This window comes from Lingula anatina, chromosome 7 (assembly GCF_051362555.1).
Source record: "Lingula anatina isolate TDL-2025a chromosome 7, LinAna3.0, whole genome shotgun sequence".
In the NCBI taxonomy this organism is placed as follows: domain Eukaryota; kingdom Metazoa; phylum Brachiopoda; class Lingulata; order Lingulida; family Lingulidae; genus Lingula; species Lingula anatina.
In genome coordinates, this window is record NC_141773.1 from 10,972,482 (window position 1) to 10,990,902 (window position 18,421).

General features: G+C 36.6%; 2 protein-coding genes across 3 annotated transcripts in view; both read left to right on the forward strand.

Annotated features, from left to right (window-relative positions):
• The first annotated feature begins 481 nt into the window (after positions 1–481).
• LOC106153749 (rRNA 2'-O-methyltransferase fibrillarin-like) lies at positions 482–6,290 on the forward strand. Its single transcript, XM_024074696.2, has 10 exons — positions 482–626; positions 1,256–1,420; positions 1,789–1,821; positions 2,376–2,426; positions 2,917–3,011; positions 3,477–3,650; positions 3,947–4,079; positions 4,403–4,515; positions 4,772–4,917; positions 5,268–6,290. Exons 1-10 carry the CDS (start codon positions 614–616, stop codon positions 5,287–5,289), a joined length of 945 nt encoding a protein of 314 aa, XP_023930464.1. The 5' UTR covers positions 482–613; the 3' UTR covers positions 5,290–6,290.
• Positions 6,291–6,831: 541 nt separating this feature from the next.
• The window catches only part of LOC106172602 (dual specificity tyrosine-phosphorylation-regulated kinase 1A), a 47,686-nt gene continuing 36,096 nt past the window's right edge, over positions 6,832–18,421 (forward strand). The window contains exon 1 of one of the 2 annotated variants that reach the window (XM_013553384.2): positions 6,832–7,194. Coding sequence is in view for 1 of the 2 variants with exons in the window: in XM_087016507.1 (XP_086872633.1) it covers positions 16,759–16,900 (142 nt within the window). In the remaining variant the exon portion in view is untranslated. Of the gene's footprint in view, positions 7,195–11,135; positions 16,901–18,421 lie in introns of those variants that run through there. The other variant, XM_087016507.1, reaches the window with a different exon arrangement.

Here is an 18,421-nt window from a genome sequence, read left to right on the forward strand (position 1 = left end):
ATTGTCACTGTCATTCTGAAACTGCCCCAGTTACATGGACTGCCAACCATATATTTTTTTTAATTTACTGAGTAGTTTTGTTTGGTTAAAATAAGGGTTCCTTGAAAAAATGAGTTATTTTGCAGGTTTTTTAAAAATTTTTATTTATTTATTTTTTATTTTTGCTGTTTAAGTGATTTCCATCTTACATGCCCGGTCCCTTCTACTTATACTTTAAAGAGATAACAACTTCATTTTTGAAAAAAAAATTAATTAAACAAATAAAATGGATTTTTCTGGGGTTAATACAATTTTCTGAGGGGGAGGGGGCATAAGTGCTATCGAGACCCCCCCCCCCCTCCCGTTATGCCATCTCCTGCTCCTGTCTCGTCACTGGTGCATTTTACACAAAACGACATTAAGCTGTGCCCTGCTAAATTAAACTTGCATATTCCAATGTAGCCAGGTGCATTGAACCAATGAGCTCTGCAAGTTAATTTGAAAGAATCGACCCACACAACTCTCGATTTCTGCTACTTTTCAATGATCTACACAACTTTAGTCACGTGAACGGAAACACACTTGAGCATGCGTAGGATACATACAGCGTGAAACACGTGTGTATACAGAAAATATGGGAAGACCAGGTAAAGTATCATAATTTGGAGTAAAATAACTAAAAACTGTAATGATTTTCACAGATTGAATAAATTTACGCCCATGAATAATATCAGATTGGCGATCGACATCTGTTGGGTATGTATTTGTACCAGTGAATGAGAGAAGCGTAACCACTTTTGTCAATTTGTGATAGGACCAAAATTTTATTAATATGAATCACATTTTCCTCTTAGCGTTGTTACTTCAATAATTTTGAAATCTTGAATGTATTTAATGTAGTTTGGATTTTATCCACATACAAGCAGACAGAAGTATTTGACAAAATAAACAAGGCTATGCCTTTGCCCCAGACACCTAATTTCCCTGGACAAGAGCCTAAATCAAAGTAAAGCATCCAATTCAGTCTTTAATTCACGTTTAACTGAGATAGAGTTTGCCATATATGACTATGCAAGATATAGAAGAAGCTGTGTAGCAAAAGAAAAAAAAAACATCAGGTTTATACAAAGAATTATGACTACTACTAGTAATTAACTAATAGCCAGCTGAAGATCAACATTGCTTTGTTATTGTCTGAGACTCATGAATCATCTCTCTTCATAGTCTCACACTTGATTAAGTTGTAACTGCATAGTGTACTTGCTTGTTGTTCCAGGTTTCAGCCCTAGAGGAGGGGGAAGAGGGGGTTTTGGAGGCCGAGGTGGTGGCGGTGGCCGAGGAGGATTCGGAGGACGTGGTGGGGGTAGGGGTGGCGGAAGGGGAGGATTTGGAGATCGAGGCGGAGGTCGAGGAAGAGGAGGAGGAAGAGGCGGTGGAAGAGGTATCATTGATTTAAATCACTATTAGAAAATAATATGGATAATTTTAGTATAACTTATATATAAGTTCTAAGACAGAAAGTTTGAGCTGTTGATAATCTCAAGGTTGCTTTGATAGATGTCAGTCACATATACCAGAACTGGTTTATCTCAAGCTTTTTATAAACATACAGAGAGAATTAATTTAGTGTAACTGTGTTATATAAACAGATTTAATTTGAAAATCTTGAAAAAGAAAAATAAAATTCGTAGTTCAATTCATAAGTCACTGAAGAGGCGGAGACTTAATCATTGTGGTGGAAAAGACGACAAATGTTATTCTCATAGAAGCCAGGGATTCTTATTTCATTTCTGTTTATTGATTTTCTAGGTGGTCGTGGTGGAGGTAGAGGAGGCGGAAGAGGTTAGTAGCTTTATTGACTGAAATTTCATACAGAATGCTGGCAGGCAGAAGTAGTAGTGTACTTTCATAGCATAAGATATTCAGAGGAGAGAAGTTAGTGGAAATGAAGTAATGGAAATATTAACATAATGAAGCATTGGTTTTTGGGGTAGAAAAATAAGATCATCACTCAAGCTAGTATTGATTGTTTAAGTAGGTGCTGAATACAATTAACTTAAAGTGAGATGTATTTGACTTTTCGTTTTTGTTATTGTTGCTGTTATTAAAAAAAGTTTATTCAAAGGAAAGAAAAGGAGGCAAAGTCTCAATAACATTATGTGCTATTGTTTGGGAAATCAGTTAAAAAATTACTTCTTTAAAAGGAAAATCTTTACCACAAAGCATATTATTTTATCATGTAATTTTATAATGTCACATTATAATTTACGTAATTGTGCTACTGACATTAGAGGTGTAAAATATATATAAAGTGTTTTATCATGAAATTAAAATGCTTTAAGTTAATTGATTTTTTGGTCTAACATCTATGTTATCGATGTTATTTTGATTAACAGGTGGCTTTGGTGCTGGCAAAAAGACAGTTGTTGAGCCCCACAGACATGCAGGTAAATACAGAGTTACTTCTGATAAGTTATGACTGCTGAAATGAGCACAGAAAATACCAGCTTATGTGTTTATTGTCTTATTAACAATGGATAAGTTATGCTTGAAATATGAGAATTCAAGTAGAAAACATGAAGTTAATGATTGAATGAAAAAGAAAACAGAACATGAAATTAAAAAATTATTTTTCTGTCCACATAATTGTAAGAGATAGAAATTTGTCATTTTATTAAATGAATGAATGACTTATATTAATTTTATTATTTTGCCCCCCCTTCCCCTCTTTGAAAATGAAAAAAGGAAAATTGTAGAAGTGATCATAGTTCCATAGCATTAATCTATTTCTTGTATTCGACTGATTTCTGTTTTTAGGTGTGTTTATATCTCGTGGAAAAGAGGATGTTCTTGTATTTGACTGAATCCTGTTTTTAGGTGTGTTTATATCTCGCGGAAAAGAGGATGTTCTTGTATTCGACTGATTTCTGTTTTTAGGTGTGTTTATATCTCGTGGAAAAGAGGATGTTCTTGTCACAAAAAACATGGTGTCAGGAGAGTCTGTCTATGGAGAGAAGAGGATAAGTGTAGATGTAAGTTGAAATGGTTTATTAGTGCTTTAATTATTGTTTTATATAAAGGTGTATTTAAGAAAAAGGTATCATTATAACTGCCTCTTTTGAAACTTCACTAGAGTGGGTGATTGTTTGAAATTTATTTGCTAGTAAAATGATCTCAAAAACAATAGTTCTATACATATTGTTGATTCAGTGTCAGTAGATTTTAAAGCATTCCAAATTAGCTTGGATTCATTTAGCTTGTTGTCCTAAGTCTTTTTAGAAATTAAACTATCAATTTAATGTAATAAAAGTTAAGTTTATATTCTCTTGCAAGACCCATTTCTAAGCTGTCTTAAATTCACATGGAGGTTTTGAAATTATTTGAAGCTCACATAAATGCAAAGGAAGTAATGCATGCTATCAGTAATCACTGTACCTCAGGTTGTCAAAATCAATCTGTAATGAATTTTTTGTAACATTAAAACCATTCAATTTCAGTTGGATGATGGGTCAAAGCTGGAATACAGAGCATGGAATCCTTTCCGTTCAAAGCTGGCAGCCGCCATTTTGGGTGGTGTTGAGCAGATCCACATTAAGCCAGGCAGTAAAGTGCTTTACCTGGGTGCTGCATCAGGCACCACAGTCAGCCATGTGTCAGATATAGTAGGGCCTGTAAGTCTGCATGACATTGATATGATTATTTAAAAATAATGAAGGATCTTTTTTGAGTTTGCAATATGATAATTATAAAGGCTGATTGAGCACTAAGTGATTCTATTTTTTGGCTTTAAGGCTCTCTATACCTCAAAGCTCAATTACATGTTACAGTGTAATTTAGCACTATAGTCTATACACCTTACAGAATGGTGAAAGCAATTACACACTATTTTTGTGGCACAACTTGCCACTGCTTAGGATTAAATTTACGTTACTTTTGTAAGACTGCTTACTGTTTTCTTGTCATAAAGGAAGGAGTTGTGTATGCGGTTGAGTTTTCACACAGAAGTGGCAGAGACCTAATCAATGTGGCCAAAAAGAGGACAAATGTTATACCCATCATAGAAGATGCCAGGCACCCTCACAAATACAGGATGCTGGTTGGTAAGTTTCTTTGCCAAGAATCTGTGATTGTGCTAGGATCCAGAGTCGTGTTAAAACTGATTAAAATTTTTTTAAGTGCCTAAAGTTTATCTGTTTTTTAGTGAGGGTGTTTGCTTTGTCTTAGGTATGTTGCACTTACCCTTATTCCACCATTGATTTTTGCACAATGATATAAGGAAAATTTACGTAATAAATGTTGGTGGGGGGGGGGGGGGGGGGGGGGGGTTGAGTCCCAAGTCTGAGTACTTAGGTGAACGTATTCTGCTAATTTTAGTATCTTACCAAATATATAAACTTTATGTACTTCTTTCTCTATCTTTCAGGTATGGTGGACACAATCTTTGCTGATGTTGCACAGCCAGATCAGGCACGTATTGTGGCCATTAATGCACATCACTTTCTCAAGAATGAAGGACACATTGTAATTTCCATAAAGGTAGGTGCAAAGATTTTATAACTCGGAGTCCAGTTTTTGCTATGGTGTGTTTTAACAAAGTCACGTGATATTTGTGTCCTGATTTTTAAAAATTTTTATATGTAACTTATCACCAACTTTTCTGTCTCAACTTGGTGAGCATTGATGAATTATTTTCCATGTTATACAGAGACCCTATGAGACTGCAGCTAGGTTGACGTAAGATTAAGCTACATGAATGTGTTTTACTAAAAATGGCATTCAATGGTTCTTCCAGGCAAACTGCATCGATTCTACAGCCAAACCTGAAGCAGTGTTTGCTGGAGAGTGCAACAAATTGAAAGCTGAGAAAATCAAGCCACAGGAACAGTTGACACTGGAACCGTATGAGCGAGATCATGCAGTAGTGGTAGGGGTATACAGGTGAGGTGTTTGATTTCTTTTAAAATTATTGTAACTGCTTTTCTTTGTAACCTTAGTTTCAGACTTGTTTATTAAGTTCCCATTTATTTCACCATATAGCCATCCATTAACTATGCACATGTGGTGATTTGAAAATGAAAAATTGGGCCCCTTTGAAACTGAAGCACATGGTACTCAAAATGTGAAATATTTTCAGCTTTTATGTATTTAATATTTTGAATTTTTCTGCATTTATGAATAAATGACAAATTAATTTTTGCAAAGACCTCTTTGCACTGCTGTGTTTTTATGATATTGAAAACATATAAAACACAGTACAGTTTGATATTTCTATTTAAACCATATTTCAGGCCTCCTCCCAAAAATAAATAGGATGTGAAGAGAGACTGTGTTCTGTAAATAAAAGATGATTCATCTCTGAGGGTTCGAACAGAAACCACAGGAGACCCTTGTAGAAAAGAGACATACTGCCTTGACTTGGAAGTATCACTGGGAAATGGTGATGTCTAAAAACATACCATTAAAGGATTGTGCCAGTGTGGACCTACTTGTACTGAACTCCAAGTCAAACATCCTGTGGTTAATATCTATTCTTTTATGTCTGAAACAAAGGACTGGAATATTAGGCACAGGTTGGGAGGTTTTGTGACCTTGCTATGAGAAGGGGTTTTTCACTTGGGGAAAGTGGAGTCTTGCAGGAATTTACAAGTTATTGACTTAACAAAGCAGTCATTTTAGAAGATAGTTTAGATTAAGGATGATGCTCTTAGTGGAGGTATGCAAAAGCAAGAAGCAACTTGGTAATATTTTTTAGAAAATTGTTGATATCTATTTTTAAAGAACATCAAAAGTGTTTTATGAATAATTGAAATACACAACAAGAATACATTTGAAAATAATGAGTTGTTAGAGAGCTAGCTGACACATTGTATAATATGCTTCATTTCTTACATATTCTTTTCTGTACAAGCAAATTAAAAGGAAGTGTATTTAATATCGATGTTCATTATTATTTAAACATTGCCGCATACAGTGTAATGTTGCTATAGAACCTTGAAATTAGAACCGTAAAAATTGTGGGAATATTTATGTGGATAAATTGAGAATAGTGTCACTGATTTTTGTAATTTGGAAAGAAATGAAACTCACCATTATGTTACCCTATTGGACTTTTTTTCCATCAGTTTGAGCATTTTATGAAAAATTGTTTCATTTCTGAGTTTTTTTTTTTCAGTCATTACATGCAGTCATTACTTGATTCAATATCGTAAAGGAGCACTGATCTAATATTTTGAAAAGATTGTTTTATATTAATCTTAGAATGTAATATAAGTACCAAACAAATGATACTAAATGCATTTTTTCAACTGTAATTCTTGTTATAATGTATTGTAGTATGCAAAAAGGTCCAAGCGCCAAAACAAACAACTGCAGTAATGATAAACTATAATTTAATTTATTTGTTTAGATCTCCCCCTTTTAATATTATTATTACTCTTCTTTTTTTTTTTTTTTTTTTTTTTTTTTACATTTGAATGAAAAAAAACCAAGCACTTACTTTAAAGCTAATTTAATCCACCCGTGGACACCATAAGCATTTTCAATAGAATCACTTGTATCATTCCAAGTTTTTATTTTTATAATGAGAAAGTTTTTTTTTTTTTTTCACAATGAGAGCATTATGTTTCACTTTAAAAAATTAAAAACGTATATGTTTTGGCCTAGGAAAAAAGACAGTTCCTATCATTTCTTGACTAAAACACAATCAGACATTACCTAAATACAAAAGTCGAGAAGCTATTCTCCACTAACACAATGCATTCATCCGGGCCTTTTGCATTCCAAAGCTATGACATCATAGCGTCATCCGGGATTTCGCGCCAAAAGTGATTGACATCGTCATAGCGACAGGCCACACGCGTCATTTGAATAAAAACGTTCGGATTTCGGCCATATTTGAGCCGAAGGTTGCCGAGCTCATTTTTCCAATAATTTTGGGGAATCAGGTCAAACTTGTGACCTAATTATTACGAACGAAGATGTTAAAAGGTACATACCAACCTTCAAAGACTATACTAGGACTGTGAAGCAGATTTTGAAGAACATTTTCCAGCGAGAAGTGGGGGATTCAAATTGAAATTTTGCGCGCCATTTTTGGGGTTTTCCACGTTGATATCAGCTGTACCTAGATAATTAGGTCACGTTTGTAAGGATCGTGGGTACTCGGAAGGATCAAAATTGGTATACATAGGATCTTGGATACATATACTAAAGGAGGTGAGTGATGAAATGACTAAGAAATAGGACACGATCATTATAATATTCATTCGAATGCAGGGTCCCCTTTCACTCCAATACACAGCCATATTGGATTTCCAGCTTCCCACGCTTAAATCAGACCCATATTTTTGATCGCTACACACCCAATACATCTGTTATGTTATATGATCTGGTTCCAGGTAATATATTAACGCCGAAATTATTTCGTTAGTGAAACTCAGACTCGGGAATGTCTCAGAGACTGTGTTTGAAAATTCTTGTTTTGGTCCCGTTCCCACCTCCATTTTGAATGTTCACATGATGATGTCGAGGTCATGGTCGTTTCTTTATTTACATTGGATTTGAGGCTGGACTAATCTCCAAAATTACGCCACTAAGAAACTTAAACCAACTTTCTGACAATATCTGATGCTTTTGTAAATATATTCGAGATGATTTGATGAGAATTTCATTGAGAAAATGCTTATGTTTTGACAGACGGCCATTTTCAATCTCGCTTCACTTGATGTCTATCTGCAGCGAAGTCTGTTGAGGAAAACGTTCATTTTGGTGGCACTTTTAATAAATTCACACACATACGCTATGTCATTCGAATGAAGGAAATGCATAAATTCACATTTTGATATTTATTCGGAGCAGCGTGTACATTTCTAGGTCAAAACGTGGTTTTGTTTTGAATGATCAGCTGTCCACGATTGCCTCTCAACACTAAAAGTGATGACGTCACACCGTGTCCTCCATATTGGTTTTCACGTCGATGGCAGGTGCCCGTTTTATAACCTTCGCTTTGTTTCTTTGTGAATTCGGTTCTTAGTAAAGGACTTGTTTTTGGACGTTCGATTTCTTTCTATTTGTATTAAATACTTGGGATATGCCCTTGTGTAATATCATAATTTAAACAGGATGAGCAAGAAACAAAGGAATACTAGTAGAAATAGTCTGTATAAAAGACGGTTTTGTATTTCACTGTTAAATCTGAGAAATCTTTTTCATTCAGTTGGGAAGTGGGGTTATTGGTTGTATGACATGTGAAAAAAAACATGAATTCAAATCGTGTGTGAAAATCAAATATTTTTCCATTGCGAAAGCCCACCATGATGAAAATTTTAATGCTAAACCAAATTGCTGTTACTATGTAATCAAAATTAAAAGAAGTGTCACCAAAACAAAGTCTCATGGCAAGGTGAACTTCAATCCAGCCCCTCTTCCTTACATAAGTAAAGTTCTCCAAATAACCCAACAGCCATCAACATGTCAATGGAATTAAATTTCTGAATAAAACTAAATCCTAACTACTTTCTGTTCTGTAGCTAGAGTAAAGTCTAGCTCATATTTCATAAAGTCATCCTCCTGCATTTGCTTGGGTTTAGTCAAATCTCAAATCCCAGGCGTATGCCTAAATATAGTAATATTGGGATACATTTGCACATAGTGCTCTTCTGGCTTTTCCAAAAGATGGCAATCACCAGCCAGACATTGTTACATCACTTGTCAAGAGTAAGTCAGATAATCAAGATAAACGAGACAGTGTACTATGGCAAATTGAGAGTGTTTCTACTCTAGGAAGGACCTGGGGCATTGGTTTCAGCTGCTGTAAATTATATTTGCTGGTAATGAGCCTGTGAACAAAGTGCATCAGTGTTGATGAAGTGGGGAATTTGGACTGCATTGTGTCAAGTTCTGCCTTTCTGATAAAGAACAGATAGACCTGTTTTGTCTTTTTTAAAACTTAAATGTATTTATTTGCATGTAATTTTTGTATTATGTCCACCAGTGAGAATACTGGTGGTGCTCATTCGCCCTGACCTCCCTCATTTCATAACTGAAATAAATATATTCATTCATTTATTTTAGCACCAATGTATACATATTTACAGTATCTCATTATCTGTGGCCTAACAAGTAGGATTTGTGTTCATGACAAGAACAATATGACCGTTTTGTGTCTGCACTCAGATCAAAGTGCTGGTATAGGAAATTATTAGTATTATATTATTTTTATTTTTATTATTATTATTTTGGTCTGATTTTGATAATGACACCATATCAGTTTAGTTAAATCATTTGTGCATGCTGTTATTTGACATGAAAACCATTTGAAGAAAAATGTATCGTCATTACATTTTGTAAGAAGTGAAGCAGTTTAGTAGTAAATAAGAGATTCGATTTCATATCATGTGCACAAGATTCAAGGGTACGTCTTATTTGACATTTCTGCTATCATTTGATAGAAATCTACTCCTAGTTTATTGCCTTAATTGGACACTTAGAAGTCATGTGACCAGAGCAACCCAAACAAAGTCGACCTTTTCACCCTGCAGGAAGGTCAGACATTTGTTCCGTGTTGATCTAGAGGCCAAGACTATAGGTTTTGACAATAAATGCCCTGTGCTGAAATAACAATTGTGTATTTTCTTCTACCCAGCAGGGTCATCACTGTTTTTCTGTCAGTTATACATGTTTTGTGGCCATGGTTGAATCAAACGGGCATTGATGAGCTAGTTTTTGAGTGCATCTGTCTATAAATAATATTTATATTCCACTGTACATAAAGTTCTGTAATGCTAGCCCATTTAGATGGCGTTAATGTATTGCACACTGGAAATGAAGGTTGTCTGGCAGTGGAGCATCAATACCTGTTTTGTAGTCTGGCAGGCTTATTAGCAGCCTGCACAGTCCCCGGAGTAAAGGGTTACTGCTAGAAATACCCCCTTTCCGCTCTTTTCTTATAGCTGAGCCATTGCTTTAGTCAAATTGGTATCATTTTTGTTTAAAGAAGACATGTAAGTGTTTTCCTTGATATCACCTTGACTGTGGCAGTTGTGCAGGTGAATTTGCGTTTTTTCTTCTGTGATTCCATACTTATTTTTAAAAATAATTTTTCCATTATGGATCCATCACTTAAAAACATGAAAAAAAAAAAAAATAATAATGCAGTGGTGTTTAAATGTGGAACGGGTGAATCTGAAAAGAACTGAGGATGATTTTTATGATAGTCTCTTTGATAAAATACTTATTTTTGTATTGCATTTAAAGAATTGATATTATGATCATGACCTTTGAGTAGAAAGGAGAAAAGTCTGGACATGTAAAAGGGTTATAGAGGTGTGTGAAAACATACCAAACCAAAATACTTGCAAGGTAAAGAAAGACAAATTCTTGATTTTTAAATATATACCACCCCTTTGATGAATGCTTTATTACTTCAATATAAGTACTTAATGTCAGTCTCTGCTCCTAACTGAACCATCTGGTGCTTAAGGCTTGTTTAAGACATGTCTTTTTGTGATGCAATGGCTTTTACTCAAGTCTAGATTAATGGCTTCTCACTTCATGGACATTTATTGCATGACCATTACATGTCCGGGCAGCTGTCGTCGGAAACTGCTGCTGAGGATTGAACATTAAAACCTGTGCAAAGTGGGCGTGAACATTTTTTTTTATATAAAGAGAGTTAAAGGGATGCTCACAAAAAGACCAACTTGAATTTAACATTCAAGCCCATGTAAAAATAATCCAGGTCAATTACTCATTTTTATTTTCTGATCTATTTAAATATTTTTTGTGTCAACCTTGAATTAATTCTGATAAATTGTTTGCACGGTTGAATAAAGGTTGCTTTGTTGTGAATGAAGGTTTTAATAAGGCAAGGTTGACATCATTGTCAGTGTTTAGAGAAAAAACCCTGTTAGAGTTGTGGCATGAAGATGCCTTCTGTAACTGCACTAGGAATCTTTCCTTTATTCATGATCTAGAGTCCAAAGTCCACAACTGGGCCTGCATAATAAGTAGGTGTATTTTATCTTTGTCCTCTCCCTGAAAATTCTTGAACCATTCTCTGGGCGCCAGCTGTCTGTGCTTATATCAAGCCATGGATCATTTATTAGGATGCATCTGATTGGTTTAGTCTTCATAGATCTCATCAGACTTGGAGGGATTTTCAACCAATTATGGCATGACAAACAAACGGGCTTTGGCAGTTTCCAGACACAGTCTGTTATTATGCATTACTCTCTCTCATCCCTATCTGCGTTGCCATCAAGTGTTGCTGCCCAAGTCTGATTATTATGCCTGCCCAAGTTCTATATGCCATTGAGGACATACTTCCAGGACTATAACAGTTAGATTATAAATTATGTCGCACAATCTTGCTGACCTTCAACAGCACTAGTTGTAGAGGAATATTAAGGCAGTTGGTTTGAACCAAACCAAGGAGGGTTAAGTTAACTCTCTGTCTGTTTTTAAGGACTTAAAGCTTTTAGGTGGAGCAGGAGGAAGAGAAGAGATTCACCTTTAACTAGGGCAGACACCGGTGACATCACTCAAGCTGGGAAGATCTACAGGCACGGTTGTTGTACCCAAGTCGAGGAACTATCCTAAGGGACTTCTCAGATACTTTTGTAATTTGAGATTCCCTATTAATTTCTATCCCATTTTGATAACCAGACATAGTGGGAGATTTAAACTATTAACTGTGGATATAGGACAGTTTGATCAGTTTGTCTGGTGGATTTTTCATTGAGCCACCATAAGGACTACAGTAATAATTATCATAGAAGGCATTTGTCCCTTTTGGAAACTAGGACAAAAAGAAGGATATTTTAGGGATTTATAAACATTTTAGTTTCATCCTTATCCACTGGAGCTGCAAGTTGTTCCATCCAGTTTGTGATAAAAAGCTACTGGGAATGATACAAGTTATGGATAATACCAAGAGCTAGTGCTGCTGATTTTCTTACAGAGATGCACGAAGCTAGAGAACTCACTCAGTGCAGAAGTCACAGCAGTGATCAGTGAGCTGTCAAATACGCGCAGCCTACCTGTTTCTCTCCCTTCCAGTCTCTTCCTATTTGCGTTGACTTGTTTTTCATTCACAAATTGAACGTTTCCATTCACAAAGTGAATGTATTGTACATATTAGAGAGAGTGCTACTGTGAGATCGCTATCAGAGTCCGCTCTCTCTCTCTCTCTTTCACCTCTCTTGCTGTGGGTTGGTTCGGCACCTTTGTAAACATTTTGTTATCACAGTTCCTGAGGACAGGTACAAATAGAGGTCGTCATGACAACCATCTGTGCTGCATTAAATAGGATGCGATAGATAAATCACAATTCTTCATCTGTTCTGCCAAGTCGACCAGTCTTGTTTTTGATGCTGAAATAAGTTAACGCAGCTAAGAAAAACCACTGAAAGGGAAAACCATTGAAAATTTTACATTGATCACAAAATTGACATCACATCGTATTTGGAGAACATTAGTGATCTGTTTTAACCAGTTAAATTTCTGATAGGAGAGTTTTATGCTGAGAGACGTACCGCCATAAGGTGTGAAGGGTCAAGTGAGGATAGAACTGGTACAGAAGCCTTTCTCTAGTTAATCACTTGAGAGAGGGAGAAGTAGAGCTAATCAGAGACGGCCTAGAAAATTCAAGGTTGTTTATGGGCTGGTGTGCAATTACTGCAAGCACATGGAACAGCAGTGAGTCAAATACGGACAAGAATAAAAATTTGAGTAGTTCCTGTGCAAAAGTTTATTTCAAGCGGACAATAAGACAGTGAAGAAGGACCTGTAATATTTTGTGGACAATAAGTTATTACTGCTAAAAGAGAGAGCTACATATTTTGACTGGAAGTGCAAAGAAGCTTTTGGGGGAAATATAGCCCCTAACAAATTGCTGTCCTTAAAATAAAAGGGGAAAAACGGAGTAAGCTGAAAGCTTATCAGTTAAAACAGACCATAAGGCAGAACGAAATGAGGCAAGGAGAAAAGATTACAATATCACACATGTCTCCTAACATTCATTTCATTTCCTTGGAATAGGTATTAATTGGCTTGAAATTACAGTAGAAGTGTGCAAAAAAGCAAGCGGCACACTCTTGTGGACTCCAGTTTCCAAGCACACTACTGCCTTCTACCAACGCAACACCTGAGTGAGCGAGTGTGCGTACTAGCCATTTTATTCTCCAAGCTGGCAAGTACCATAACATAACATAGATGTATCATACCTGGGGCGCTTTTTGTGATGCAACAGCTCTCACTCCGTGAGCAATATATCTCACACTGTGTCAGAGGCAGGTGTGGAACTCCATATAACACTTATAATTCCATCTCCGAGATCCCAGTACCAAAATAGAACCTTTGTGTGTGTGAGTGTGGCAGGTGCTGGGAGAAGACCACGCACTGTCAGGGCTGTGGAGGTGAAAAACACTTCCCTGAAGCTGTATTGATAATATTTGCGTGTCCTCATACCTGTTTGTGGCGCTGAAGGTCACCTGTAGAGCCCTGAAGGTGGATGGTTATGATCGCTTCCTGGATTGTCCGCATATTCTTCTGGAGATTGTTGATAAGCATAACCTAAACTTTGAAAGAGAAATAGACCCTCTCAGGTCCAGTTAATACCTCCAGGTATTTTGTTGTGTATAGAACCCAGTTCATTTGCACTTACAGACTCCAAAGAATTACAAGGTTTTCTGGAATACACATCAGGGGAATTAGGAAAGAAGTTTTAACTATACATTATTTAATAACCAAGTCACGGAAGGGACATAACAATATCCAGTGTAAGCTGAGAGATCAGTCCGTTCATTCATTCATTCATTCATTCATTCATTCATTCATTGACTGTCACATTCATCAACTGTACGTGAACATCTGGGATAAAGTGCAGTGTTGACACTTCAAAGTGCATTGGTTTTTCAAGGGGTCAAAAGTATCAGGGGATTTTACTAACAAAGATCTGTGTTGACTTTTACCTGCTGTTCGTCACCTGCTGTTTATTATTGGAGCTATAGGAGGAGTATTAACGCAAGGGAACATAAAGGCAGTCGATTACCAGGAGTTTACTACTGCCTGGAATTATAATGCAATCAGCTGTTACCAGTGAAAAGAATACATTGAGAAAGGGATGGTTTTGCTAACTGATCAGGCATTATCCATCTTCCAGACAAAGAGAACCATATGGAGGCTGTGACTGGTATGAAATGAAATAGATATACTGCACCAGCAAATTTTTGAAGCAGGAAGAAAATCATTTGTTATCCTGTTGTCATATTTACTAGAATTCTTGTCACTAACACCTCTTGTGGTATTCACTAGAATTCACGTCAGACACCTCTGCCTCAAATTCCAGGAAGTCAGAATTGCTTTTGTATTGAGTGCGTGGTCCTGGGTGACAGATAACATAGGTTGTTATTGTCGCAAGTTTGTGGGTTGTAATAACTCTGACCGCATTATCAAGTGCAGGGTGTTTATCAGTTCTAGGCGGGTCGATTACGGACTGTGACATTGTGTTTTATCTCCTCTGCTCTATGGACTTTGATTCCGTTGTCACACTTGCAGCATTTAATATCATATAAAATAAAGTTGTGGCAGTTTATAAGCTTCTTTGCCTAGTTTTTCTGTACCTTTTCAAGTTTTCATCTACCTGTGGGGACTAGTGATTTTGGTGAAGAATATATTGGACCTGTTTTTAATCTTCATTCTGCTGACACAGTTTTTTGATTCTCACAAAAGGAAGAGGAGCACAGATTTTTAATCGTACATATTTGACCTTGGATGATTGAAAGGGTGAAATGAAAGGAAGAACAGTTAATTATTGAAGAAGATGTTAAATACGCGCATTTCATTAGTGAAACTGAAAACTCAGGAACTTTTCTCTTTGGATTACTACAGATAGATAAGTGATTTATTGGCAAACAGACCTTGGAAGGAAAGACTGCAAAACAGTTGGTGCTATACTTATACAAAAAAAGGACACCACTGGACAAAAATCAAGCAGCAAAAGTAAAACGGGGAACCTAACATTCTTTGCAGCTGACAGGAAAATTGTTTTGTTAAAGGCATACCTTCAGGGATAAAGCTCAAAGCATTTCTGAGGAGGCGTAGAGGTTAAGTGGAGTGCTACATATAGGGAGCCAGCCATCAGTCTACCTGTCTATAAAGTTGAGCAGCCAACAGAGGCTTCCTTTCTGTACTTCCCTGGTGCTTTATACATACTTAGCTTTTACTCCCACCTACCTCATACGTTGAATAACTCTGTTATCTCTGTATAGGTCAAGAAGTGGCATATGTACAGTTTTCCGTGCAGCTTCGTTTTTGGGGATTATAGGAGAAAAATTAAAGATTATGGAAAGCCGAGAAAAACATTTCTTGAAATAGGATAGACATGAACCAGGTGTTCGCCTTTTTGGGAATGCTATAATATTCACTTTCTTCTCATCTGTTTGACAGGGATTCAAGAACAACTTTCAAGCCTTGAAAAAAGTTTGACAGATACAGCAAGTATATGTTTTTTTCATGAATGCCCTATTTATTCATCCTCACTGAACATTCATTCTTTCAAAGCAGTCTCATCTTCTGGGTTTGTCATCTCTTTGTTTGTAAACATAGATCAGCTGACTCAGGACACATAGCCCATAATAGTCTCCAGATGGAGCTGTTAACCAATCAGCTGGCAGTAAATTACCACCTGGGCTTGGCTGCTGTTTGAACCATATTGAATTAAATTTGGAAAGGTAAAGGAAACAAATCCAACAGACCCAGTTTTGGTATCTGGTGCCTGAGTGACTGAGATGACTCTATATTAAATGTCTACCTATGCAACCCATAACATTGGTGCGTTCATGTGAAAGCAGTCCATAATAATTTGTCGATAAAAACTTGGATCAGGGTAATCGAGGAAGTGTTACAGTTTCTACATTGACTGGAAGGAAATCAAAACAAAGATCAAAAATAGACCTCTTTGATGCATTGAAACTTGATACAATTAAATGAATACTACCTTGTGACTTTAGGGGCTTCTGGAAACTTGTGTTCCAATTCTACAATCATATAAAGGCAGGCCAAACCAGTTTTATTACAAATAGAGACTATTGATTTTACATCGATCCTATGAAATTCAGGTGCAGATTTGCTTGTAAACATTGTCGAAGTTTTCCAGTCATATAGTATCGTACTGGGATATGTACGCGTACTGGAAATTTTGAAACAATACCCCAAGAAAGCACGAAGGCTCAGCTGGTGTACAGTATTTTTTCATCTGATTTTCTTGTTTGGATTACTTTTTTCTTCTGCTGTTATTCACGGCCCAGGGGGATGATGTATTGAACTTGACACTTTCCGGAGTTATTAATAGTTGTTTCAGATTACACAACTCCAAGCTGAGAAGTATAAACCGAGTTATAACTGACTGCCTTCTGGTTTTCCAATATTTCTATGCTGTCGATATCATCTCCCAAGTAGGATGTTTTATTATTAGACGACAGTTCTTAAATTAGTTCATTTGTGCAATTGTTGCTATATCAGGACTAGGCGCTTGGTGAAGGAACGAGGATACTTGTGTGAAATATGAAAAGCTAACACTTGGTGGCAAGCTAGAGGAAGGACTGCCAATTCCTCTGACTAGGAACTGAGCTAGAAACTGGGCTAAACTTGTGGTGCTTCATATCTTTTTGAGGCATCGAGAACAATATAAATACTAGAGACCTCATGAGAGGTCCTTCAATTTGGAGTTGCATATTTCTGTTGAATTTTTTTATTTAACTAATCTTTGTAATACCTCGTATGCCTGTGCATGCGCCACCAATGGTGCAAACGGTGGAAACAGTTGGAATGGATACCTCGGAGGATGTACTGCTTGCCAATCAGGCCTTGTGGCTACAGAGACAGCACCAGTTAGCATGTCTGCAGAAGGGGAAACTAAAACGTTAGTACTCATACTCGTCCTCATTCTCTCTCTCTCTCTCTCTCTCTTACACACACACGGATTTTCACAATGTTCTTAATTTATTCATTATTTTGAGTCTAAAATAAGGATTATGACAAGAAAAAGTGAATGGGTTTCCAATCACCATCATCATAGCTGGTATGTTTCTTTCCCCCCCAATAATGTGTTTACAAGAGATTTTGTCCAGTAATGCTGGAGTACATGGACATTAACATAAAAGTTCACAAATTGCACAGATGTACAGTTTGTCCTTAACAGTGGAATAACATATGAATGTTATAGGAATTGAACATAAAATGTGTGTTTACAAGCTACATGTACTGTAAAGTTAGGCCGCCTGAATAGTATGTAAATTCCATACCTTCACTGTATGTTAAAAACATGAATGAATTAGCAGTATAGTATCTAAGAGGAGATGACATATTTAGACCACACGTAAACTGCATACTTTCACTAAGGCCAAGATGAAGGCATGCTTCACCTGGACATTAATGGCGATGTAGGTGACTGGGCTTATAGTTCAGTGACATAGGAAGTGGGAAGTTAATTTGTGTATTATACATAGTTCTGTACAGAAGGATTAGATAGAAGAAAGAATTAAAGGTCCAACTGATTGGTGTGTGTTGGGGTGCGGTCACATTGATAGTAATATCAGAGAAGAACAGATTTTTTATCAGGCTTATGTTACAGTATATTAATTAAGATAATCTTCAGAGATCCTTCTATAGAGTCACTAATAGTTTTTATTTTTTTTTTTTTTAGGGAGTTAACAACTATCAGTTAATTCCTGGTCCTGGCATCATGTCCATCACCCTCCACCCCCACCCCCACCCCCATTACCACTATATATATACAAAACTGGTAAGGTAAATTGGGGAATAATCCATTCTTATCTCATTCATTTGTGATGATGTATTAAGTGGAAAAGAAGCCAAGTGAATGGTAGAAATTTATCTGTATTGAGGACCCTCGGTGCTTTGTGTCGCCCCTCATTTAATGTTGATTTATATTCATGTGTCCTTCTCACGTTGTGGTGGGCGTAGCTGCATCATGATTCTTGATAACCATGTGAGACCTGTACAGACGGGATCTCTTTTGACCCGAGATGAAAATCTTGATCACGTGTGTCTTGCTGAATGTCCGTCAAATTTAACTCTGATGGGTTCTCTCCATGGAGACCTGGATGGCATTTATTATCAGATAGGACTGGACCTTCCTGTATTAATGGTCCAACTCAACTCAGGTGGTTAGTTCACTGAGAAATCTTGATTCAAATCTAACTGAAGATTTAACCATCTCTGCCCTAGATATTTCAAACACAAGTATTCAGCTTTCAATTATCCGATGCTGAAGCAAGGTTCTAAGCATGACCCTGTCTGAACCGGCTGCCACTGGTGTAATTTCATGGTAATACTTCCTCCTCCTGCCTGTTTACTGTGTGTCACTTGTGTTTATTTACTTCCAAAACTAATAGCTTCCTGCAAATTTGTTCTGAGATTC